Source organism: Arvicanthis niloticus, chromosome 16 (assembly GCF_011762505.2).
Source record: "Arvicanthis niloticus isolate mArvNil1 chromosome 16, mArvNil1.pat.X, whole genome shotgun sequence".
Classification (NCBI taxonomy): Eukaryota; Metazoa; Chordata; class Mammalia; order Rodentia; family Muridae; genus Arvicanthis; species Arvicanthis niloticus.
Window position 1 is genome coordinate 9452032 of NC_047673.1, and position 25067 is coordinate 9477098.

Genomic DNA, 25067 nt, shown 5'->3' on the forward strand with positions numbered 1-25067 from the left:
TAGCTGTGGTAATCTTTTGCCTCTAGATGTTAGCATCTTTCTGCTTCCTCTTTTGCAATGACATCTGAGCCTTTGGATAAGAAGCATAGCATAGCTATCCTGTTTACTGTTGGACATTCCCATAGTCTCATTCTCTGCACCTTGAGCAGCTGTGGGTCTCTGCACACAGCTGTGTTCACTGCCATTTCTGCTTTGAAAAAAAAAAAGGTTTGAGGGGTGAATTAATCTAAGGGTATAACCATAAGATGTTAGAAGCTGATTAATACTATGGCCATTTGATATAAGAGTGGCTTCTCCCCTAGTGCCTATGACCTGTCTGCCACAAGTTCTAGCGGGTAAGCAGGAGCAATGGCACTAGCCCGGAATGTTTGGGGGGTGGTCTATGGAACCTCATGGGTCATCAGCTTGAAAAGATGTAACCCATCCCTCATACAGGGCTGTCTATTTGTGACCATGTGGTTTCTACTAGGAGCATTGTTACAGGGTAACTCAGTCTTGTTTATATGGATGCATGTATATGTACTTACATAAATGGAAGCCTCTGCAGTATTGCTTTTCAAATGATTATGTCTAGAGGTCTTTGGTTAACTGTCCCTCCCTGTATTCTCTCCTCTATTCTGCCCCTCCCCCACCCCTTTAACCCTTTGTTCTCTTGGTTTTTTTCACCTTCGCATCTGTGTTCTATCTTCTCTCCCTTGAGAGCCCCCACATGGAGACCCACTAGCCTCCTGGCCTCAATGAATATTTCAGCTGACAAACACATCTGAAGACTCAAATATTACATCTTAAAAGTGAGAGAAAACATTCAGCATTTGTCTTTTGGGGTCTGAGTTACCTCCGTTAAAGATGCCAACTGTTGAGGCCCGAGCTGCCCCACCTTGGGTGGCCAAAAATGTTGCAACCCTCTCCACTCCACGCTTGGCGGCCACTGTATCCTGGCCCAAGCTGCCACTCCAGTCCGAGGGTCAGGGTTCAGAAAGAGAGAGAGTGAGGAAGGACTCAAAGAATGGAGACCAGACAGAGTGTGATTCAATCCCATTTATTCTTCAGTCTCTCTTCCTAGTCCAAGTCCGAAGTCTTGAGTTCCTAGTTCCTAGTTCCTAGTTGTACTCCTTTTGTTCTCTTCTGAGTGTCTAATGTCTACTCCTACTCCTAGTGTCTGAATCTCTGTTACTCCAAATTGTTCTCTGCTCTCCTGTCTGTCTCTCGCCTTTTATATGTCTCACTTCTAAGCCATGCCTTTAGGTCACGCCTTTAAGTCATGCCCTTAGGTCTTGTCTCTAAATCTGATCTCTAAGTCACACCTTTAAGTCACACACCTTTAATCTCACACACCTTTAATCTCACACACCCTAGGAAAGTCCTGGGTATCTAAAGCAAGATGTTATCAGAGTGTGCTCAGCTGTTGTAGGCTATTGTAATCCAAGTCTCATGTCAGGGTATATGGCTCAAGATGGCTGCAAAGCTGATAGCCGCTTTCTGCTAACAACAGCCAACTCCACCCATTTACATGAAATTTTCCTAAGTTTGTTTTTAACAGCTAAATAAGATTTCATTGTTTAAAGTATACATTGTTTTTATTATCCATTCATCTGCTGGCACACATGCACATAAACAGAAACAAATAAATAAATGTAATTGAAACATTTTAAAAATAACAGAGCCCAGCCCTGGTTAAAGCCGATGCTGTCTCTAACTATCCAACCCAAGTGTGTAATGCATACTTCAAACCTATGGTCTGTCAAGACATGTCGTATTTCTGACCCACTCCTGTGCTGTGCAGGGACAGTCCGAAAGAACAGCCTAAGAAATCTATTCTGTATGTTAGTCACAGTAAGAAATTCTCCTGAAGGGATGTCTATGGGAAACCCAAGGTCATGAGAGTTCTTCCATGGAGTGTGAGCCCTTTGGGCAGTATCAAGGCCAGCTTTAGAAAATGTCAGATGGCTAATGAAATGAACTATTAAATCAATTGTTTAAACTGTAAAATGAGTTGTACTCATGGCAAAGCCTAGCACAAGGGTGTACATGCAGTAGAATGTGTCCATGTCACTAAGATCCACTGCTTAGATACTCTTATGTGCATGCAAGCATGTACAGGCAAGCATGTATTGTGATATTCAGATGGGATCATATATGTGCTATACACTGTTTTCCTCCAAACTATTTTATTAGCTTTCAACTACAACCAAAACGTGCTACCGAGTTAGCAACTTAACACAGAACACTGTAAGAAAAGACTGGGGTCCTCTGTTGGGGTCCTGTGCCTGACATGGCTGTCACTGGGCAGCACTGATGATGGTGTCAGTGTGTGCCACCCTTTACTGGAGGCTCAGGGTGGAAAGCTGATTTTCCTTCAGGTCAAGCTATTGTGGTATAAGGTAGAGACCCTCACATCCCTGCTGGAAGTTACCTCAGGTTAGTTCCCCATGTTTAAGGGCCATCACAGAAGCATATTCTGGCTGGTACCCAGCTACCCAGCTGGTAGCCAACTAGATAAGGAATATCCCTGTCATTCCTCAGACTTCTCCATTCTCATTCTGCATTGCTCCTCCTGTCTTCCACTTCTGATTTCAGGGTATGTAGGAGGGCTGTGATCCTTCCTGAATGATCTGGGTTATCCCTCTACCTTAAGGAGTGCTGATAAGGGCCTTGGTACATCTATAGCCTCCTTCCCTCTGGCCATGTAGTGATGACACAATTGTGATTGGGTTACTGGGAACTGACGCTGATAAGGTCAGAACCCTACATAGACAAGAACCATGAGCGGCCATCTCTCCCAGCCCTGTAAATCTACATCACCCTGACAGGAATTCAGTGAGTAGATAAGCTGTAATTTAAGTATCTTATTGCTGGGGCACTGCCTCTGAGTTTTCATGGTTGCAGAGTTGCGAGTGCTGTTGAGAATGCTGACCTACTTACCGCCTGCACAGTTCTCTTTGGCAACACAACAAAGGAATTCTCCTGGGCTGTGTGTACCTCCAAATCTTTCATCTTTGCCGGGGCAAGGAACATGGCTCTGGCTAGCTTGGAAGTGATTCCACATTGCTTAATACGTCGACAGTTTAGCACCTCGTCTCTGTGAAGTCCTGAGGGAAAGGGGCAGGAATACATCCCAGCTTGGTGTACTGCCTATCTCCCTTAAAACCCTAACAGGATACTTTCTTAGAAACATGTGGTGGTGGTGCATGCCACTGATCCCAGCACTTGGGAGGCAGAGGCAGCTGGATCTCTGAGTTTGAGGCCAGCTTGATCTACAGATGGAGTTCCAGGACAGCCAGGCCTATATAGAGAGACCCTGTCTTGAAAAACAAACCAAAAACAAAACAAACAAACAAAACCATAAACACATGTCCCAAAGAATATCTTAGGAATCTCTGAACTTTTAACCCACTTAGCTGTGGACACGATATCTGTCCTTCTCCATAAACCAATTCATTGCCAATTTATCTATTCATAGAGATCATTCTATCTTAAGAGTGATGCCTAGAACATTCTTCTGTACTTGCTTCCCAAGTGAGATAACACTGGCTACAAATATCTGTCAACCTCAGAGGTTATCCTGAGAAGAAAAGTGCCCTTCTAGGGAGAGGCCAGAGACAGTAGACCTAAAGACTGCCTCGTATAGCCAGCTTGGACTGGACTTTCAATTTTCTCCTCTTTCCTTGTTTCCTGATTTATTCATTTCTTCTGTCATTGTTAATTTTCCCCTGTGGATTCCTTATATACCTTCTGTTCATCAGCCATATGTGAGTGTTCAGCAATTAATTTCTTGTGAAAAGTTAAAGACTGTGACTCTTTCTATGGCTGTATCTTTATCAGATCTCAGATACACTGACATGCAATGCTTCTCTTTTCTAGATTTTCTGCACTTTTCATTTTGCTTTCCATTTTCACTGAGGAACTGAATGAATGAATGAGTGGATGGATGGATGGATGGATGGATGGATGGATGGATGAAGGTGAGCTCTGAGTCCTGAGGAAAACACACTTAATCTTAATCGTTCTTCCTTCTGCTTACCTTTACAAATAGAAATAAATGTATTTAGTGCTCACCTCTTTTTCCCTGTAACCCTATTGGAAGGAAATCTGTTTAGATACAATACATGAAATCTCCCTTTCTTCTGATTTCTCAGTGAAGTCAGGGATGTAATTATTCATTCCTGTACCACCTGCAGCTACAGAATGCATTTGCTGCAACATCAGTCATGCAATAGGCATGTTTTTGGCTCAGCTGTATCTACAGGTAACTTGTCTATTCCTGCAGAGGACCCAGACCCATGGATGTTCATTCCAAGATGCCTGCCAAGTACGTGTGTGTGTGTGTGTGTGTGTGTGTGTGTGTGTGTGCATATACACACATACATACATATATATACAATACATCTACATACATATGTGTATGTATGTATACACATTTACACATTTTCATGTCTAACAGTAATGTGTTTCAAGTGACCATTCCATCAGTCTAAGATACTTTGTTTTCACAGTTATCACAATGCCTACCAGAGGCCATGAACTTAGAATTTCTGTTCATGACCTATACCCAACCTGGTGGCAGATGAAGGACTAATCCTCAAGATTTCAGGGGTGACACTGAGAAATGGGTCGACGCCAAAGATGGCAAATCTCCTAGATTAGGGCACTATCAGAGTCAGAGTGACAGTCAGCCCACTGCTGGAAACAGTGAGGAGACACTAAGTCACACTATGTGGAATGCTCTTGAATGGTGAAGACAAAGGAATCTGTTGAGGTCACTGTCTCCTTTGGAGTATGATACCTAATTATACCAATTCATGTATTTATTTACCAAAAAATAAAATATATGAGGACTGACTTTGTAGATCATCACCTAACTAAGCCAGTAAGGAAATGTGAAAGGCCAGGCCACCAGCAAAGGCACCCACACCAAGAGACTCGATTAAAACTAACAAAAGCCATCTTCAGGGTTTTACAAAGTGAAATTTTGATAATTGTATCTCTTTGTGAAGTCAGTGTTTTGACTTGAATTAAAACCGCTTTCAGGATCTCTCCCATTGAGCGATTTGGCAACCTATGTTTTAAAAATACACACCTCAGTTTCTCTCTGGATCCTACTGAAGCAGTAAGTCTGTAGCAAATATTTAAGCAAAGCAGGGCTCCCAGAAGATGTTGTTGAATCTGTCGCTATTATTTATGATAAATAATTAGAAACAGTAGTCCTCATTAAAATGGGGAATTGTGATTCATTTGTTTATTATCAATTTCCCGGGGTCACAATCTTTTTCATAATAAAGAAAATTGTGGCATTATTATTTTTGAGGAGATCATTGCTAGGTTCCCGAGGACCAACCATCTTCAACATTCGTGGTAGAATCATGAAGAAAGTATGTAGAAAGTCCGATGGGGAAACTGAGGGCCCTCTTAGTGAGAGTGGAGTTAGCATCATGGTCAGAAATGACTCCTCCAGTTACAGTTCATCATGCAGCAAGTATCCTGGGGACCCAGGCGTTGTCATGGAAACAGGAGTAGAGCTGGATGATCATACAGGAGAAGAATGTGTCCCACTGATGCTACCTCCAAGATGGATGTCCAAGTAGACACCACCTGAGGCTCCTGGCTCTGACAGGAGCTGGTTCTACCTACTCCCAAATAAACCTGGGGGTGCACATCCAGATTGCCTAGGAAGAACACAGAAAGGCAAGTGTTTTTCCTGTCCTAGTGGACCTAAGAGGACCCAACCCTATGCAGACCAGGATTGCAACACTGAGCTCCTGTGCAGAGCAGGTCAGGCTTCAGAGCCTAGGACCTGCTACTCAGTAGCATGACCATCACAGGGAGACAGGAACACATGGAGCTGGTGAGTGCATCCAGAGAAAGGTGTTCAGGAACAGCCTTTGAACACTTGAAAGGCTGAGGTCTGAATCCACAGGGCAGGTATAGGATGGAGGTCCAAGGAAGAGAGGATATTGCACTTTGAGTCTGAAGGCCAGAGGCTGGCTGGAGACTAGATTCTCTCTTGCTTGGGCAACCCAACCCAGTTTTTGGTTTTGGTTTTGTTTTCCTAAATCCTCTGTTGATTGGATGAGTCCCCAGTCCATTCCAAAGGGTCATCTGCTTTACTGAAAATCTAGCCACTTGGACATTAATCATCTAAAGACCTTTACTTGTGGAATTGGACCACATCTTGCTACACACACACAAAAAAAAAGCAATCATAATCGACTCTAGGAAATTAACTTCAAAAGTTGGTTGCCAGGCTTGTTGATGAATGCCTTTAATCCCAGCACTCAGGAAGCAGAGGCAGGTGGCTCTCTGAATTTGAGGCCAGCCTGGTCTACAGAATGAGTTCCAGGACAGGTGGACTACACAGAAATTCTGTCTCAAAAAAAAAAAAAAAAAAAAAAAAAAGGAGGTGCCAAAATTTTAATCATTGGTGTCTTTAGGTGGTAAGTTTGCCAGTCAATTTTATTTTCTTTATTTTTAATTGCTTTCTGTTTTTTTATTTTGTTTGTTCGTTTTGTTTTTTGTTACTTTTTTTTTTTTTACCTAAAATGTATGTCATGTTAACATAAGACAAGATACGAAAAGGGAGACTATTGTCTTCTGAGATCCCTGGTAACCTGTAAATATGTTTCCCAGACAGTTGCATTACATATTAAAAGCTATGCATAGAGTTAACATTTGAAGCCTGTGTGACAAAGCTTCCAAAATGACATTTATTTCCAATGACACTGCCTCATTTTATGCCCCCACTGTGAAAGTGTAAAAGTACTAAAGACAATCATGTTTCCCTGGAAACAGTGGGCATGTAACCTCCCTTGGGAAAGAGACAAACTCTGGAGTGGGGCTGAGACAGCAACATCCATGGCTACCACTCACTTTGGTGGACAGGCCATCCTGGCTTCTGGGCACTGCTCAGCAGAATACCTTCACTGGACAAACTCCACAATTCTGTGGTTCCAAAGCCCCAGGTCTGGGTGTATATGTGGCATGCTCCTCCATAGTCTCTAGGAATCATCCTTCTTGGTCCTTCCAGCACCAGGGCCTTGTGTAAGCACATTAGGCTATGCCTTGTCTCCCAAGACCTGCCTGTGTCTGCCTCTGCTCTTCTGCTCAGATGAGCACCTGCTCAGCCTCCTCACTCTTCTTATGCTGACACAGAAAGTGTTCTTTCCTTCCTACCCAGCATTTCTCTTTTGACTACTCCCTCGGAGGCTCAATCCCACAGCATCATCCAGTCCTGCCCTTGAGCATCTTTCTAGGCCAAGCAGGATGGGTCGGCAGCTCAAACCCAGACTTCTATAGAATGCACACAGAATCACTGTGCACAGGAGGACATAGGTTTGCAGGTACCTATGGTCCTCCTGCCTCTTGTCTGCTCTTATCTACTTTGCATGATCCTGGATCATCTTCAAGACTGGATTTATACACTTTACTAAAATAAGAGACCCCCTGTATTCATTTTGTAATATGCATTGATAGTTCTGGGCCTTATGCTTCTGCATCTAAGAACTTAATTCTAATGCAAAGTATAAAGCTTTGATTGAAGATAACAATGCCTAGAGAAGTTTCACAGCCAAGAGCCTCTGAGTCTCACAGATCAACAGAGACCTCCTTCTGTAGACATGAGACAGTGGATCCAGGAAGTAGATAGGGAGGTGGGTATCAGATGGGCTTTCTGGTCTGTATTCATCCCACACACTATCCCATCTGACATGTAATGACCCCATGGACCAGTGTATTTTGTGCATTCACGCTTCATCTTCCTCTCAGCCACACTTCCTCTTGTGTCTGATGCCTTCTGCATCCAGCTTTCCTGGTCTCTTAACCACAGAATCTCAGCACACGCCACACTGATTTTACAAGCAGCTGAGGGCCTCCTGTTCTCAGCTCTCATGTTGTTCCATCTACTGGTTCTGACCAGTTTATATTTATCACAGTTCTTCAGAGAATACTGCTGTGATTTTGTTTGATTGGTTTTGATTGTGGTTTGGTTTGGTTTGGGGGTTTTTGACTGTTTGTACTATACTAAGGTCAATTGTGTTCAGCAAAACTATCCAATCATAAAACCTGTGCCAAATCTTTACACATTGCTTTCCAATCTCTCTGTTCCTTTCTCCTTTCTCCCCCTTTCCCTGCATCCTTCACTCCCTTTCTCCCTCCCTTCCTTCCTCCCTACTTCCCTCTCTCTTTCTTCTTTCCTCTTCTCCTGTCTCTATTGTTTCCCTTTTTCCCTGGTACTAGCAATTGAACCTAGCAATTGAACAAGCTAGACAATGTACAAAGACCCGTTTGATGCCCATCTTCCCCCAGCGCTTTCCTGGCCCCATCACTGTGATGGAGTTAGACCCCAGCCCCAGTTTCTCCAGTCTTTATGGAATGATGAATGACCCAGCATCCTCCTCCATTCCTCTCCCAAACAGCATCTCCCCTGACTTTACTCCTTTCACTCAAGAAAGACATCCCTGAGACTGAGATGATCCCACAGCACAGTGCCTCACACAGCTCTATGTGGCATCACAGAATCCCATCCAGGCTGCAGGGACCATCCCACCTTCTGTCCTCAGCCAGGGCTTCTCACAAAGCCTTCCTTCCTTCCAGTGCCCTGGTCCATGTGCACGATTTCCCATTTAGGGATGTCTTCATTGTGCGACTTTTCATTTGTCATTTCCTATTGTTCCATTTGGTGTGGTTACTGTGTTTTAGTTGCAGGGATTTCCTACGATCCTTTTTGCTTTCTTGAATCAGGCTCTCACTCTGTAGCCCTTCTATTTGGAACTTTCCATCCTCCTGCCTCAGGGTCCAAGGGTTAAGATTATAACTGTGCACTGCCATACTTGGCTCATTGGCATTTCTCTGTATTTTCTGATTAAATTAATACTTCTTCGGTCGTAAAGGCAGTGAGCACTCGTTTCTTTCTCTATCCCACAGTCACTGTCGGACTGTCATGTCCAGGGACCGTTGCTACACAACTACAGCATCGGAGTGGCTTCACTACACTGGTGAGGTAACAGCTTAGCTTAAATGTGTACGCAGCAAGTGAATACATGCACATCTAATGTAACAGTGGCTTAGACGGGAGTTCCTTCTGTTGCCCTTTACATTCATGCTATAGAGTATGCATGTTACTTATCAAACTAGGCATCTATCATTAAATAATGCCTTACTTGTTGCGGCCTGAGCTGCCCCATATTTGGGGGCCAAAATGTCTCGGACCGCTCTGTCAATGTTGGAACCTACACTGCCAAAAGCCTTGGGGACTAAATTATTAGAGCCTGTATTGCCCCAAGCTGCTCCGGTCCATGGGTAGGGGTTCAGCAAGAGAAAGAGTGAGGATGGACGTGAAGAATGGAGACCAGACAGAGTGTGATTCAATCCTGTTTATTCTTCAGTCTTTCTTCCTAGTCCAAGTCCCAAGTCTTGAGTTCCTAGTCCCTAGTTCCTAGTCCCTAGTTCCAAGTTCTTCCAAGTTCCTAGACTCAAGTACAAATATCTAATTCCTAGTTGCCTGTCTTGAGTCTCAAGTGCCAATTCCAAGTGCCTAATACTTAGTAATCATTTCTTCTGTCTGCCTCTCGCCTTTTATAAGTCTCACTTCTAAGCCATGCTTTTAAGTTACGTCTTTAATCATGCCCTTAGGTCTTGTGTCTAAATCTGATCTCTAAGTCACGCCCTTAAGTCCCACACCTTTAAGTCTCACACACCCAAGGGAAAATCCTGGGTATCTAAAACAAGATGTTATCAGAGTGTGCTCAGCTGTTGTAGGCTATTGTAATCAAGTCTCTTGTCAGGGTATATGGCTCAAGATGGCTGCAAGGATCATAGCCGCCTTCTGTCGGCTCCCCACACTTACTAAATACAGTCTTGGAGAGATATCAACAAGAGGGCGGAGGAGGAAGACCTGAACCTTTTCCCCACAAACATTCCAATTTGGCAATAGCTTATGGATACTTTCCCTGAATGATAAATCCAGAAACCAGCAGAGTGTTGTCTGAACAGCTTAGGCACTTATAAAGCCAAACTGAGAAAGAGTTTCACAAGAATCCACACCCCTTGGCACAGTACCATAATGTCAGAAGAGATATCCTACCTCTCATCCCAGGGAAGAAATGGGGTGGTTGGCAAGGACACCACCCCAACTTCTCCAGCGGGCTTCCTAGAGGTCTGGCTTCTGACTTGGAGACCTGAATGATGTGCAGAGTCCAGCTGCCTGGAGAGAGTGGAAATGGTGGCTTGGGGTAGTAGGATATGTCCTCACCCTGCTTCATGCAGAGCAGGTGACAGGAATCCCAGTGATCAGCTTCCTCTAGGGAGAAAGGTTGGTACACGTTCCCAATATTGCTATTTTGCTAAGGCTCGCATCTCTTTAACATTGGGAACTTTGGTGGGTCAGGCAGCTTGTAGCTATCTTGGAAATGGGCTCATCAGCCATCAGTGTTATGGCTCCTCCCTCCTGCTCAGCAGAAAGCAAGCAGGCCTAAAGGAGCCTACTTCCCACTGAGAAGGGAAGGTTGGCAGAGACGCCCAAAATCTCTGGTCCAACAGATAAGCTAGAGTTCTTTTCATGTGAGGCAAAGCTAGGAGAAGAGCCTGTCTCCCCGAATGTGCAGACACCAGCAAGGAAGGCAAAAAAGCAAAAGTGACAAACAGCAGAACTAGAAACCAACCGCAGGAAAAAAAGGGGTACATAATCCGTTTGACAGAGAGTTCAGAATGATTGTCATGAAAGTGCTCATCAGTGCAGCCGAGGAAATAGGCGACGAAAGTGGCTTTCAACAGAGCGAGCATCCGAAGACAACAAAGCATCATGAAGATAACAGCTGAACCGAAAAGGCTTACCATTCCACAGCAGACTAGGTCAAGCGAGCACTGAGTCGGGAAACCCAAAGACAGAAGTCACTACAAATAATTCAGTCAGGAGCAAAAGGAACAAAAACCAGAGAGTAAAGAAAGCTTATGGCCTGTCCACGGGAAACACTTCCAGCCTGAAGACAGGCTGAGGAGTGAGGAACAATATTCCATGGAGAGAGAACACAGAGAAAGTAACGGTGGTTCTTGGCTGTTTATCATAAAGATTTTAGTTGTGGGTTTTTGTTTGTTTATTTGATTGATTGATTGATTGATTGATTGATTGATTTTGGCTTTCCCTGCTTGTCCTTCTCTATTCTCCTGAGCATTGGTTGTCCTTTGGTGCCTACTCCCGACTCCAAGCCTTGTCAGTCATGTCTGTTGCTACGTCTCATGGACTTGGAGCCAGAGAGTCTACCCTGAGGTCCTCAGCAAGAGCTCACCCAATAAGCCAATGTATGAGAAGAATAAATGAATATATTTCTGAGCTCTAGTATTGTTCATAACATATGTGCAAAGCTCAGAAAAATGTGTTGATTGTATTACTGTGGCACATAGAGTAGAATAATGTTTTATTAGAGAACAGTTGGTATTTCTTATTAATGATATATTGTGGCTAGTACGTTATTGAAATCAGATTTCCTTAAAAAAAAAAAAAAAAACCCACTTCTAGACAGGTTGTATATTATCAAGACTCTTTACACTGAAAGTTAAAGTCCTAAGCAAAATAGGAAACACACACACTTTGACAGCGTACTGTCCGTGGCCAGATACAGCTGGAGGTGTGAATGCCTAATTCAGACATGGCTGCTTAGTTCTGCCTGTCTGTATGGTCTACCTCATCAGACTTGCCTGAGCCATGGCAGGCTGCCACTGATCATCCCAGGCTACAAACTCAGAGACTTTGACATAGCAGAAGGCATGTCCCCTGATAAAGAGCAGCAGCTATAGCTCCTTCATCCCATAGGCATCCACTCGGCTCCCGTGTATCACAGTCTTCTCACTACGGGAAATTCCTGTATATCTCAGAAGGTCTAGGCTGCTCTAAGCATATAACAAATAGACAAACTCAGCCATCAAAGTCCCTGGCTCTAAGGACTCAAAGAAGACAGGCATTAAGCATAAGAACAATGCGTATCGAGAACAGAACACAGGGCTGATGCCACAGAGAATGGGGAAAGCTCCCAGAGTGGGGGGACCAGACCAGCTCATGTGACAGCATATGACGGAGGTAGAAGTGAGAGACAGTGTGGTCATGCAGGGGCTCTATAAAGGTGACATGGAGCCCATTGGGCTTGTAGGTATTTACAGGGAAAAAAACAGACCGAAGGCAGGAATCTTCCTCACCATTCACGGGAGACAGAGTTAGGCAAGGCCATGGCCCAAAGTGGGAATGTACCTCGCCTTTCCTGAGAAGCAGAGTTTAACGTGGCCAGTGATCTAAGGTGAGAATGTGCTTCACTATTCAGAGGAGTCAGAGTCCATAATAGCCAGTAACTCAACGTGGAAACACCTCTAACCATTCAAGAAAGTCAGAGTTCACTTTGGCCAATGACCTAAGGTGGGAATACCTCTCACCATTCAGGAGAGTCAGAGTTCAGAGTGGCGCCTCTCTCTCTCTCTCTCTCTCTCTCTCTCTCTCTCTCTCTCTCTCTCTCTCTCTCTCTATCTCTATCTCTCACTGTTCATGGTAGGAAGAGTTGAGTATGGTAAGAACAGTTACCCAAAAGGGGACAGTAGTAACACTGGTTATAAACACAGCAGGCTGGAGGTGGAAGAACAGAGTGTGTTGGTCATGTTATTGCAAACCAATAGTCATCTTCATTTGAGGTAGAGATGGAGCCAGAGATTAAAGGATATGGGCATGATCATCTTGTTCCAGCTGTAAAGGGAACTCTAAGAAAGCCACAAGGGCAGAGGCAGGGAGGCCTGTTATAAGGTCCCCAGTAACACAGCCCCACTTCCTCAGGTGACAAGATCCTCACCAGCACAACAGATAAAGAAGAGATAGATCATGCTCTGTATACTGAGAGGCCAGCAAGCCTCCCTGAAGGCTTCGGTAGGAAAGCAAGAAGCAAGGGACCAGCGAGGACACCCAACACTTGGGACCTTAGTCTAAAGTCAGACAGATGGACCAGCAACCTGCATTGAAGACCTCATGTAGGAAATGTGAGAGACCAGGCTCGGTTTGTGAAGCCTAGATAGACGGGACAGGGCTCTCTGCCATGCAGAGGTCAGCAAAGTAAACTCAGACCCCGGTCTTAGCGTGGTCAGTGACGTAGGCATGAGCCTCAGCCTTACAAAGGATGTAGAGAATGGGTGTTGGTGTCAGCCCTGAAGGTGACAATGAGGCAGACAAGGGACTCAACTATGCAGAGGATCATAGAGTAGGCATGGACCTTGGCTTTGCAGAGAACAGAGAGAGAGAGAGAGAGAGAGAGAGAGAGAGAGAGAGAGAGAGAGAGAGAGAGACCAGCCTTTGCAGAGAACAGGAGGATAGACAGGTCTCAGTCATAAAGCAGAGACAGTGGGGTGGACATAGTCCTCAGCCTTGGAGAAGAAAATGGAGTAAGCCTGAGTGTCAAGCATGCCGAGGACCGTGGGGTAGGGCATAGTTAGGACTGTGTCTCTGGATCAGCTATAGGTTGGGACCAAGTAAACAACTTTCAAAGTCATTCATTGTAGATCAAATAAAATTAAAAGGAATCAAACTACATAGGAAGAGCGGGTGTTGCTATTCTCTAGCCAGTTACAAAGATCAGGGGTGAGTATGCTGTGAGCTCATCCCCTAGTCCACTGTTGTCTATAGCTGCTTCTGTCATCAGACTTCTGCAGTGCTGTCTGGGGCTGCACTCAGTTATGGTTTTGAGGGAGGGCTGGGGTCACAGAAAGCCTCCAGTCCCTCAGCCTTTCTGAGCTCTGAGAACCATATCTCACTCTGTGTCTAATATGACTATTATCACACTTTCAGACCTGGCTGGAGACTGACAACCTCCAGATGAGACACTGATGTCGTTGCTAACTCATTATCATGTCCCCACAGTAGCATGGAATCGGAGGCTGCCCAGCTCCCCGAAGTTCCACACACAGATGGGCCTGGATCACAGCTCCGACAGCTGAGCCATACAGATTTCCCATCTCTGTAATATTTGCCCAAGGAGTGGACCTGGGGAGGGGTAGGAAGCTTCTGTATCAAGAGTTTCCTGGCAGGAAGCTGTGGTTCAATATTTGATCATTTAATATTTGATGAGATTCCGTGAGAGTTATTAAACTCTGGTCACCTCAGTGTGTGGTGTCTTCTGAGGCCTGTCTTCTCAACCCAGGATAAATTGGGACTCTTGTCTCCTTGCTTGCTTTAGGTATCCCAATGCCCACCTTCCCTGCAGGTGCCTGAGTCAGAGCTGGACCAGACACAGTACACACTGAGGGATGGAACAGCAGAGAAAGGAAGGCAGTTGCTGACTCCTCTCTGCAGGTGTCATGGCTGCTCGTTGAACCATTCCAGAGCTGCATACTCTCCAGGAAGTGTGGCTCTGCTATCAGGGGAAACATCTTGAGTGAATTATTGTTTCCTCTAAATGCAGAAAAAAATTCACCTCCCAACACCAGAAAATAGACTTCACACATTTGTTATGCTTTGACTTTTAAAAAAATCTTGATTTCTGAACAGTCCTTAAGAGGCTTCCTGACCTTCTGTCTAAGTGGAGTGAATTCCTCAAATGTGGTCTGGTCTGTAAACCACCTGCAGTGTCTCTTTAAGGAGGAGTTTGTTAACCTTCCATGTCCCCTCTCTGGAGACAAGATGGTAGACAAGTGGGAGTGTCTGTGGCCGGTCTGCCATGACAGCAGAGCTTCCTGAGCAAGCTGCTACAGGGAAGTGTGGCTTTCCTGCTTGTTCTTGATCCTTGTCACAAGATGGTATGGTGCCATCACTTCTATCTGCAGAAGCCATCGTGACAGAGCCATTCAGAGCTAGCCCATCAGCCTACAGCACAGGGGTTCCATAGTCTCCACTGTTAAAAAGTATCACCTTCAGGTCAATCTGCTGACCCTAAACACTGCACCCTTGGGGGAGTAAAGCATATGTAACCATGGCTTCTTGGGAATCAGGGATTCGATATTTGCCCATATCCTCTGACCTCACCCGGGCATTCTTTTTCTCCCACCTTTGAAGGATAGGTGGGAAAAAGCACATTCCAGCAGAGCTTGCTGTGGCCTTCAGATTATCTTCAAAGTCCCAGAGAATCGGGCAGCCTCTGTTCTCCCGGAGCATCTTCTCACAGCAATAGGTGAAGAGAGCTGAATTCACAAGAGTGACAGCCTGTGGAGACAGCACACACTAGGTGCTTTAATGTAGATATGGATGTGGTCTTATTTGCCCCAGGGTGCCACTCAGGGTGAACTGTTCAGTTGGTGACTTGAGATTTTTTTTTTTTTTTTTATGCCCCAGTGATTTTAGGCTTACTCCATCTGCAAGCCCATGACCCAGAATGTGGCATGTCCATTTAAGGAGAAAATGAAGCATGCAAGCCCACAGAAAAGAACAGCAGTGGCCTAAAGCCAACAGCACTCTTAGCTCTGAGAACAGCCTACAGGCCCGTCTCTGTCCATTAAGTTATTAATTCACCATTGAGCCATGATCACCCACTGCAGGTGTGTAAAGACAGGATGGGAAATTATACAATCAAAGTGCCAAAATCTCAGCTCTATCCTGTAGCAGGGGATGCAGCCATGCAGTCACCTCTCAATGAAGCCATTCTTTTTTACAAAGTCAGGCTAGGTATAGCTTCCACTGAGGTCACATCCAGTCCCAACAGAGCAAAGAACATAATAGCACCCTTTTCTATTTTGTGCCTTCCTAGAAAAAAAAAAAAAACAGATTATAGGGAAACTTGTCTACAAGTTGAATTTTTACAACACATCTCAGAAATGATGACTGCTGCAGGATTTAATGTCTTCCTTGTGCAGGAGTTAGCCTCAACAGACATTAGTGGTGGGACCAGTTTTTGTGAGACACATCAAGGTCTAAAGGTCTTAGAGCCAACAGTGTTTTCAGTGCAAATGGACCTAAAGGAGCCTTTTAGCAGAGCCGGGGGGCCTCAGAAGACAAGATAATGCCTGATGTCGCTTCCCTCCTCAAGGACTCGTCTAGGAAACCAGCTAGTCACCACACATGTCCTCAGGAACACATGTGGGCTCTGCCAGCATGCTAAGCAGAAAGAATACAGTCTGAACATGCAGGACTGGACCCTGTAATGGAAACGGCTTACCACCAAGGACCTTTCTGGAAGCAGAGCTCAGTCATGGGGCTCTAGGCATGGGAAGGAAGTCGGCTTAGAGTTGGTTTCATGTATAGTTTCCCAGTGCGTGAGGTATGGTCTCATAGCCAGTGTGGCTGGCTTCAGTCACACAGACACAGAGTCAAGAACTGGTGGCATAGTCACCCATAGGGTGTGTGTGTGTGTGTGTGTGTGTGTGTGTGTTTGTGTGTGTGTGTTTATGTGTGTTTCACTCTGTCTCTTTCTGTGTCTCTCTCTGTGTGTCTCTCTCTGTCTCTCTCTGTCTGTCTCTCTCTCTCTTTTCTCTCTCTCTCTCTCTCACGTGGCCACTATCATACTTGACTGACTAATGGCTTAACTCAGTTTTGTGTGACAAGTTATCAAAGCCTGGGCACAAACACTTCTTGCAAATCTTTGGCATATGTCTGAACTTCACCACAAGGCAAAGCATCTCAGTCTATGGTGGGAGTCAGCACAGACTTCTCTGAATCAGCACACAATGGGACAGCCAGTGACTGACATGAAACTGCCCAAACATACAGCAAATGCCAGCATGGCTTAAAAATGCAGATCAGGTACCAGAACAATGGCTTGTGTTGAACCAACCTAAATACAGAAGACAAACACTGGAACACACACAGCAGTTGAAGACAAATAAGCAGAGAGTGGAAGATGCTCTTATTTTGGGAGAGAGAAGCCCCATCCTCTCATGGCTCTCTACAGTCACATGACCTGCATGCTTTCCCTCCAGGAGACTTAAGTAGCAAGGACTTCAGCAGAAAGCCAGCATCTTGGTGGACTAGTATATTAAACAGTGAGATTCAGGTTTCCATGGTGACAAGAAAGATGCACAGAAAACAATGGAACCATACAGAAGACCCCAAAACCTGTGGGAAAAAATCTGTATTCCCAAACCAAGTTTAGGACTCAGTTGAATCCCATAGGAAATGAAAATGTGATGAGTATTTGCTGGACAATACTTGGAGCCTCCCACAGACTACATAACTGAAGCCCAGGTAGCTCAAGGCACCAGATGAGTAAGTAAATCACAGCATCTGGAAAAAGAAAATAACAAAAACCAAAGGTTAGACCAATTGTATCCACCATGAAGAAATAAAAAAAAATGGGGAGGGAGGGAGGAAGAGGAGGAAGAAGAGGAAGGGGAGGAGGAGAAGGAGGAAGGGGAAGAGGAGAAGGAGAAAGGTGAAGAGGAGGAGAAGGTGAAGAGGAGGAGAAGGAGGAGAAGGAGGAAGAGGAGAAGGAGGAAGGGGAAGAGGAGGAGAAGGAGGAGAAGGAGGAAGAGGAGAAGGAGGAGGACATGGAAGAATAGGAGGAGGAAGAGGAGGAGGAGAAAGAGGAGGAGGAAGAGGAGGAGGAAGAAGAGGAGGAAGAAGAGGAGGAGGAGGAAGAGGAGGAGGAAGAGGAGGAGGAAGAAGAGGCGGAAGAAGAGGAGGAAGAAGAGGAGGAGGAGGAAGAGGAGGAGGAAGAGGAAGAGGAGGAGGAAGAGGAGAAGGAGGGGGAAGCAAGGTCCCAGTGAAAAAAATCTGAGAACAGCTGAAAAGAACTGTAAACAGGTATTATGTCTCATGCATTACATAAAGCATCCATTACACATCTGAAGGTCTTAAAGGATAAGGTTGTCTAATTGCTTTATTTTGGTCAGCATGTACCAGCTGTCTAACTCACTAGGGTTTACTGTGGTATTTCAACACATATGCACACATGCACTGATCCTACCAGCTTCCCTTACCTACCTTACTAATGAATATCATGCCTGGTCTCTGACACACACTACCCTACTGCCAAGTCAACTTGTTTTTCATCTTCTATGAATGGCGGAGAACATGTGGTATTTGTCTTTCTCCATCTGTTTGATTTTACTAAATATAATGTCCTCCAGAACCATCCATTTTTACTGAAAATTGTACGATTCTTCACTATGGCTGAATAGTACTCCATCATAGATAGACAGACAGACAGACAGACAGACAGACAGACAGACAGACAGACAGATGTGTGTGCCTGTGTGTGTATGTGTATCTGTGTGTGAGTGTGATGTGTCTGTGTGTATCTCTCTCTGTGTGAGTGTGTCTGTGTGTGTCTCTGTGTGAGTATGAGTGTGTCTGTGTATGTGTCTTTGTGAGTGTGTGTATGTGTCTGTATGTGCCTGTGTGTGTATGTGTGTGTGTGTCTTTCTGTGTATATATCTCTGTGAGTGTATGTCTGTATGTCTATGTGTGAATATGTGTGTCTGTATGAGTGTCTGTGTGTGTGTGTGTGTATACATTTGAAGGCCCAGAAGTTGACATCATGTTCTTTCTCAGTTGCCTCCACTGTATTTTTTGAGGCATCATCTTTCACTGAACGTAGAGCTCACTAATCACCTACTGGCTGGCCAGCAAGCCTTCAGAACCCAGTGCTGGTATTGTAGGCACACACACCTCATCTTGCTTTTACATCGGTGCTGAGAATCAAACTCAGACCCACATGTCCATGTAAAACTTTAGCCAAAAATCAGATTCCTCTCTGATCAGGCTTGTTACCTCAGCTCCCTGAGGGTGTCCCAAGACAGCTCAGTCAACTTCCAGAATCACTAATATATACATCTACTTCCCTAGAGTCATCTCCACATCCTTCTAAGCAAATTAAACACGATGTCCATGGATGTTCACCATGGTTCATTTTACGTGTGACGCTGCTCCAGTATAGTGAGCCCAATCCCCTGTGTGATGGTCAAAGAACTCCACAAGGGAGTGCAGAACATCCTCTTGCTGTGGTTCCAGTTTTTAGCATCCTACACTGTTCCTGACACAGTGGCTTAGGAACACTCTACAGAATTGCCCTGTGTGGGCAAATACTCTCTATGGAGGGTTTGCCGCAGACTGTAACAGGAAGTCCAGGGGATGGGGAGAGGGTAGGGCACAGGGGAAGATGCTGAGATGAGGCACCAGAGAGATACAGCAGAGAGAGGTGGTATTAGAGTTAGTTAGGCATAGGCTAAGGTTTCATTCAGGTTTAACATAAGATATAGGCTTAGACTTAGGATCGTGGTCATCAAAAGGGAGGGTGACTGACACAGTGGCGAGCTTGCTTTCCAGGGCAACCTGCTTCTTTCCACACTTGCCTAGACTCCACCTGAGATAAAGGAACCCCAGTTCCAAGCTCCATCTCTGATGTTTCCACAGTTGGCTCTCTAAAGGGTTTGTATACCTGTAGCCACTGCTGGCGCTCCATGGAGGCCTCTGTCACAATGTCCTTGGTCAGAGCTGGAGCCCACAGGCCCAAGACACTCTTGTTGCAAGACTTGTTGAACATGTCACAGCCGTGGGCGTGGAGCACATGGCCTGAGTTTCTGAGTTCTCTGTCCCAGGAAGGTACACACCCATGTGTCATGGCCACCAGGTCTGTACTCCAGACTTATGGCCTGAGCCCTCAGTCTGAGGTGCAGCCCCAGTTTTCAAAAACCAGTCATCACCAAAGTGGAGGAAGCTATCCTTTCAGAAAGAGAATATATCTCTCCAGCCATTGTGCAGGCCCTCTATGAACTCTACACCACCAGCACCACAAGGGGAGCAAAGCAATGGAGTCTCGCTTTCCCCAAGAGCTCCATGGTGGGAGGTGCCCCCAGTGAGCACCCACAGGTTTGCTCACTGGGGGCACCTCCCACCATGGAGTGGTGAGATCACACTTGGAGTGCCAGCAGGCCGGTTGGCCTCACAGAGGCACTGAACCAGGACTGGGAGTTGCCTGTGCTGCAGACACCTGGGTGATATGGAAATATGCCTTGGCCTGAGGGCCAAGACTGACTAGTGGATTCTGTAAACCGTGTGCTAGGAGACAGCAGAATTTCTACTTCCTAGGAGGAGCCACGCTCACGCCTAATGTGGTTTACCACGCTCCATTTAAGGCAGTGGGGTAAGAAGCACGGCTGTTTCTGAAAGGCTGTACTACCACTGTCCTGTTCCATTTATAAATGTGGAAAGGTGTTCTCTGTGGTTGGATTACACTGAACATGAAGGCTTGTTGTCTTATTTTTCTCCTTAGTACAAACCGAGTCGACTCCTCACTGCTTTTTGAGGTGACTCAACGGGGACGGTTTTCTTTTCTTTTTGTTTCCAGTGTATTTACAGGAGTCTAAATAGCTGTGTTCAAAGACTAGCATGGGCAGATACTCTGTTATGTAAAATCATTTTTATAAAGATCTAAAGTTACAGGTGAAGCATTTAATCCTAAATAACCTGGAACAATTTGCAAATGGGGATGGGGTGGGGTGGGGTGTGAAATGCTAGAAAGCCCATTGTTCTCCTTCAGAAGATTACTTGTGGCTCTTGGGGGATCCCAGCATGGGTTTCCTGCCTCACTTATGCATACACGGTGATCTAATGTGAGCAACATTTGAAAGGCAAAAACTAGAACAAAAACATCACACAGTATTAAATGGTCTCCTTCTGAGGCTTTTCCAGCGACTGCCCGTCCTATGTGGGAAGCCATCTCTTTTTCAAGGCTCTGTCAACTGAGATGACAAAGTGGAAACCACCACTTTGAATAAGCCAAGGGGAAGGAAGTCCACTCCAGAATGTTAGTGGGGGTGGGGGTGGGGGGCTGACAATCTCTCATAGATGAGCAATGGCAAGGCCTTGCTAAGCACGGCGTGAGACTTGCTACCCCATGATGGACAGTGGACCTGCCCTATGCATGTCCAGCTTCACTGTGCCTCCCACAGTGGGCTCTTGGTATTCGGTCTTCAGGTATGTGATTTTTGTGTCCTTTTTTTGTCTATTTATTTGTTTGAGGGTTTTGTTGCTTTTAGTTTTATGAAACAGGTTCTTGCCCAAACTTACCCTGTAGCCTCAGCCTCCAGCATGCTGAGGTACAGGCATGAGCTACCATACCCATACCCAGCCCCCTGATCATGACATCTGAGGCACAGTATTATGCAAAGGTAAACCATCATACTTTCAAAATAACTGTTAACCCTAGTAAGGCTAAAGGGAGCTTTATCAGTGTTTTAAAAATATAATCAGCATTCTACATCTGGGTTCCAATTCATAGATTCAAACAACCACAGACAAAAATATTCAAAACCAAAATTCCAGAAAGTTCTAAAAAGAAAAGTTGAAACTTACCGTGAGGCAAGTGCCATGCTGAATCAGGGAGAGTGAAATGACCAGTTACATCCCGCCGGGACCCCGGGACACCCCAGTGTGAGTGGCCACCTGTGGCCATTGTCTCTGTGCTAAACATATAGAGACTTTTCTTGGCATTACTAAATGATACCTAAATGATGTCCAGCAGCTGCTGTGTGAGGCATGTCAGTCGTCTGAAGGTGGTTAAAGGGTATAGAAGGATATAATGAGGAGGGTATAGAAGGATATGATGAGGAGGGTATAGAAGGATATGATGAGTAGGGTATAGAAGGATATGATGAGGAGGGTAGAGAAGGATATGATGAGGAGGGTAGAGAAGGATATGATGAGGAGGGTATAGAACGATACGATGAGTAGGGTATAGAAGGATATAATGAGGAGGGTATAGAAGGATATGATGAGGAGGGTAGAGAAGGACACGATGAGGAGGGTATAGAAGGATATGTTGAGGAGGGTATAGAAGGATATGATGAGGAGGGTATAGAAGGATATGATGAGGAGGGTATAGAAGGATATGATGAGGAGGGTAGAGAAGGATATGATGAGGAGGGTAGAGAAGGATATGATGAGGAGGGTAGAGAAGGATATGATGAGGAGGGTAGAGAAGGATATGATGAGGAGGGTAGAGAAGGATATGATGAGGAAGATATATGCAGATACCAGGCCACTTATAGTATGTGAGGCATGTAGGTCATGGGACACGCACAGAGCATGCAGAAGTACTTGTATATCAGCATCCTTGGACTGTGGTGTCCTGGGGCCATGGGACCAGTTCTCTGCAGATGCTGAGGGAATGCTAGATGTCGTAACGGGGGACTCAACCACTGTGGCTCTTTCCAGAAGCTTTGATCTTAGAGAGAAAAAGTGAACTTCTGCATATTGTCAGGCTCTGACTCTGCTTCACTCTCTGTAAACACACACATAGGCAATATATCTCTAGGCCTGCTTCATCAGTTCAGTCAAATGCCTAGGAGGCTCTACTGTGATAGTCAGTGGCAAACGGCATCTATTGTGAGTGCAGCTTTCCTTAAAATGCTCACTCAGCTGTGGGAAAAGTGAGAACGCTGGTTTGAAACACAGTCCTGGATACTGGATACTATGTGCTCGGGTTCTCACGTAAGCCACCAGCAGGGGCCTGAACTGTGACACTGTCAGTCAGTCAGGGCACCAGATGCTGGCTTGGAACAGCGGATACCAAGGTCTACAAGACACTGGTTCTTCTTACGGTTCTCAGCCCCAGAAATGACTTGAGAATGGTATGTATGTGATGTTAATAAGTGGGGAGATCTAGTGAACAAGACACCAGGAGCGTATGGTAGACGTGCAAGTAAGACATCAGAGATGGTAAGGAAACACTGGAAGAAAGAGGCCTGAAGAAGGTGGGCCTGGGAAAGTGGGACTGGAGTACGTAACGCATCTTCTTTGAAGGTAAAAATTACTCTAGGTCTATGGTTACTAAGTGTTGCCAAATTGATTTTTATAGTTATACGTCTTTCTCTGAGCTCCCATTTTCAGACTGTATTTCTTTGAGGGAGAGGTCACAAGGCACATGTGGAGGTCAGAAGATAATCTGAGGCAATTGTTTCTCCCCTTCAACCACATGGGTCTAGGGGTCAAGCTCAGGTGTGTGGGCTTGGCAGCCTCTTCTGCCTGAGCCCCCTCACCCGATGTCCCATTTATAAAGAAATAAATAATAAAACAAAGTATAGAAGGAGTCACTGTACAAAGAAAGGATTTGCTTTGTTCATCAGGCATGGGGGGGGGGGGAATCTGAATCTGTTTAGTATTTATGAATATCTCTACATATGAGCTGCATCAGGAAACCTAATGCTTTATCATGCTCCAAATCTGGGAGGGAGTGATTGATATTGCCTTCCCACACTACTCCATGAATTTTTATGGCACGGTGGAAAATTTGACAATAAAATTTAAAAGGAAAGCTAACAAATTTCTCAGAAACGTAGGCTACGCAGACCCTCTCGCTACTGAACATTCACGCATTTTCCCACATGTTAATGTCTTACAAAGCAACAGGATAGGAAGCAGGAGAATGTTGCTTTTAAAGAGGCTCGGAAGACAACGGTCATCGTGAGAACACATTGGTCCAGACTCCCTGCTGTATCTCTTTGCTTTGGGTATTGTATAATCTGCCCACTTTCAAACTAAGTGAGGGGCTGGAGAGACGGCATCGCAGTTAAGAGCCTTATTGTTCTTGCAGAGTTCAGTGCCCAGAAGCCACGTTGGATGGCTCACAGCCACCTGTAACTGCATCTGCAAGACATTTGATGGTCCCCTTTGACCTCTGCAGGCAACTTCACTCATGCGCTCATAATCCCACGTTGGCACATGTTCATATGCAGGAATAAACATAAAGACATATCTTTTAAAACAAACACGCAAACCTAAAGTGGTACCTTTATTTTTTTTTTTTCCAAGTGTGCAAAGTTGCCAATGATCTAGCAAGACTTTTATGGGGTGCTCAAGGAGTCTGGCTTAGATCTAGGCACTGGGTTTGTACTTCTGCTGTCTGGGTTATGAGGGACTCCACTGATGTTCTGCTGCTGTTTTATGCTCTCTTTAATGGATGGTGATCTCAACCTCACTGCCTCGCCATTAAAAGAAAAAAAGTCTCAAAGCAGTTTGCCAAATCTGCCCTGTAACTTTTAATGCAAATCACATTTGTAGATGCAAGACCCATAACATTTGCATAAAGCAGAGTCATCCATTTCAAGATGGTCAGTTGGAAGTGTCCCACCAGCCACAGCATGGAGTTAAGGTGTCTACTGGCAGCCATCTCCTTCTGCTCTTCCCTGGATGCTCACAGAGCACATTTCTCTCTTCTCTGTCTTTGTAGCCAGAGTTACCTGCAAGCTGCCACTGAGGTGCCTGTTGGTCACAGCCTGGACCCATCGGTCAACTACAACTCTCCGAAGTTCCGGTCCAGAAACCAGAGTTACATGCGGGCTGTGAGCACCCTGAGCCAGGCCAGCTGTGTGAGCCAGGTGGGACCTCTTCTGTGCTTCTTTTCAATGTAGGGTACAGCCCCCACAGCTATGCTGGGGTAAGAGGCTCCTATCAGGAGACAACACACAGGCATCCTTGGGCAGCTCTCTCCTGCAACGAATATACAACAGTCTCTCTTGATTTAGCATGGGCTTCCTTCCTTTTCCAACAAAATGATCTCATCGGCTTAGGCTACAGGAGAACCAAGGCCTAGTGGTTGTCACAGGTTGCAGTGGGACACAGCAGAAGGCATCTGCCTGGCACAGGTAAGGCCTTGGTTTTCTAACAACCTGGCATGGGAAAGAGAAGAACTAGAAGTCACTTGTTCCTGGAATAGGTCTAATTTCTCACTAGGCACCAAGTCTCAAAGCAGGAGCCAGGGTTACTACATAGTAGTAGTGTTTGGATCCAGCATAGGGAGAGGGCCTAGGTTTCTCCCCTGGGTAAACAGACCAGACAGTCTACACCCACATAGCAGGTACTGCTGGTGTCACGCATCCTGGGATGCACAGCACATAAGAACTGAATTTCTAAGCTTTAATTAACTACCCACTTACTAATAGGAGCTGCTACGAAAAAGAGTACTTAAATACCAATAATAATCCCAGTGTACAAGAAGCTGGGGTAGGAGAGGCAGGAATTACAGGCCACCAGTAAGCCCCCATCTCAAAAGTATGTAATTATAATAACAATTTTAAACAGTTTTAAAGAAAAATGACAATGTATACTTCTCATTAGCTTTACCCAAGATTTTCTTGCCAAGGAATGGAAGAGCCTTGGCTCAGGGTCTTTTTCTATACAGTTG

At 45.3% G+C, this 25067-nt stretch overlaps 1 protein-coding gene across 3 annotated transcripts in view; it reads left to right on the plus strand.

The window, feature by feature from the left end:
* Dlgap2 (DLG associated protein 2) overlaps positions 1-25067 on the plus strand; it is a 735414-nt gene that overhangs the window by 656391 nt on the left and 53956 nt on the right. For all 3 annotated transcript variants that reach the window (XM_034520297.2, XM_076913868.1, XM_076913867.1), the window contains one exon: positions 24114-24261. In XM_034520297.2, the coding sequence (XP_034376188.1) occupies positions 24114-24261 (148 nt within the window). The remainder of the gene's footprint in view (positions 1-24113; positions 24262-25067) is intronic.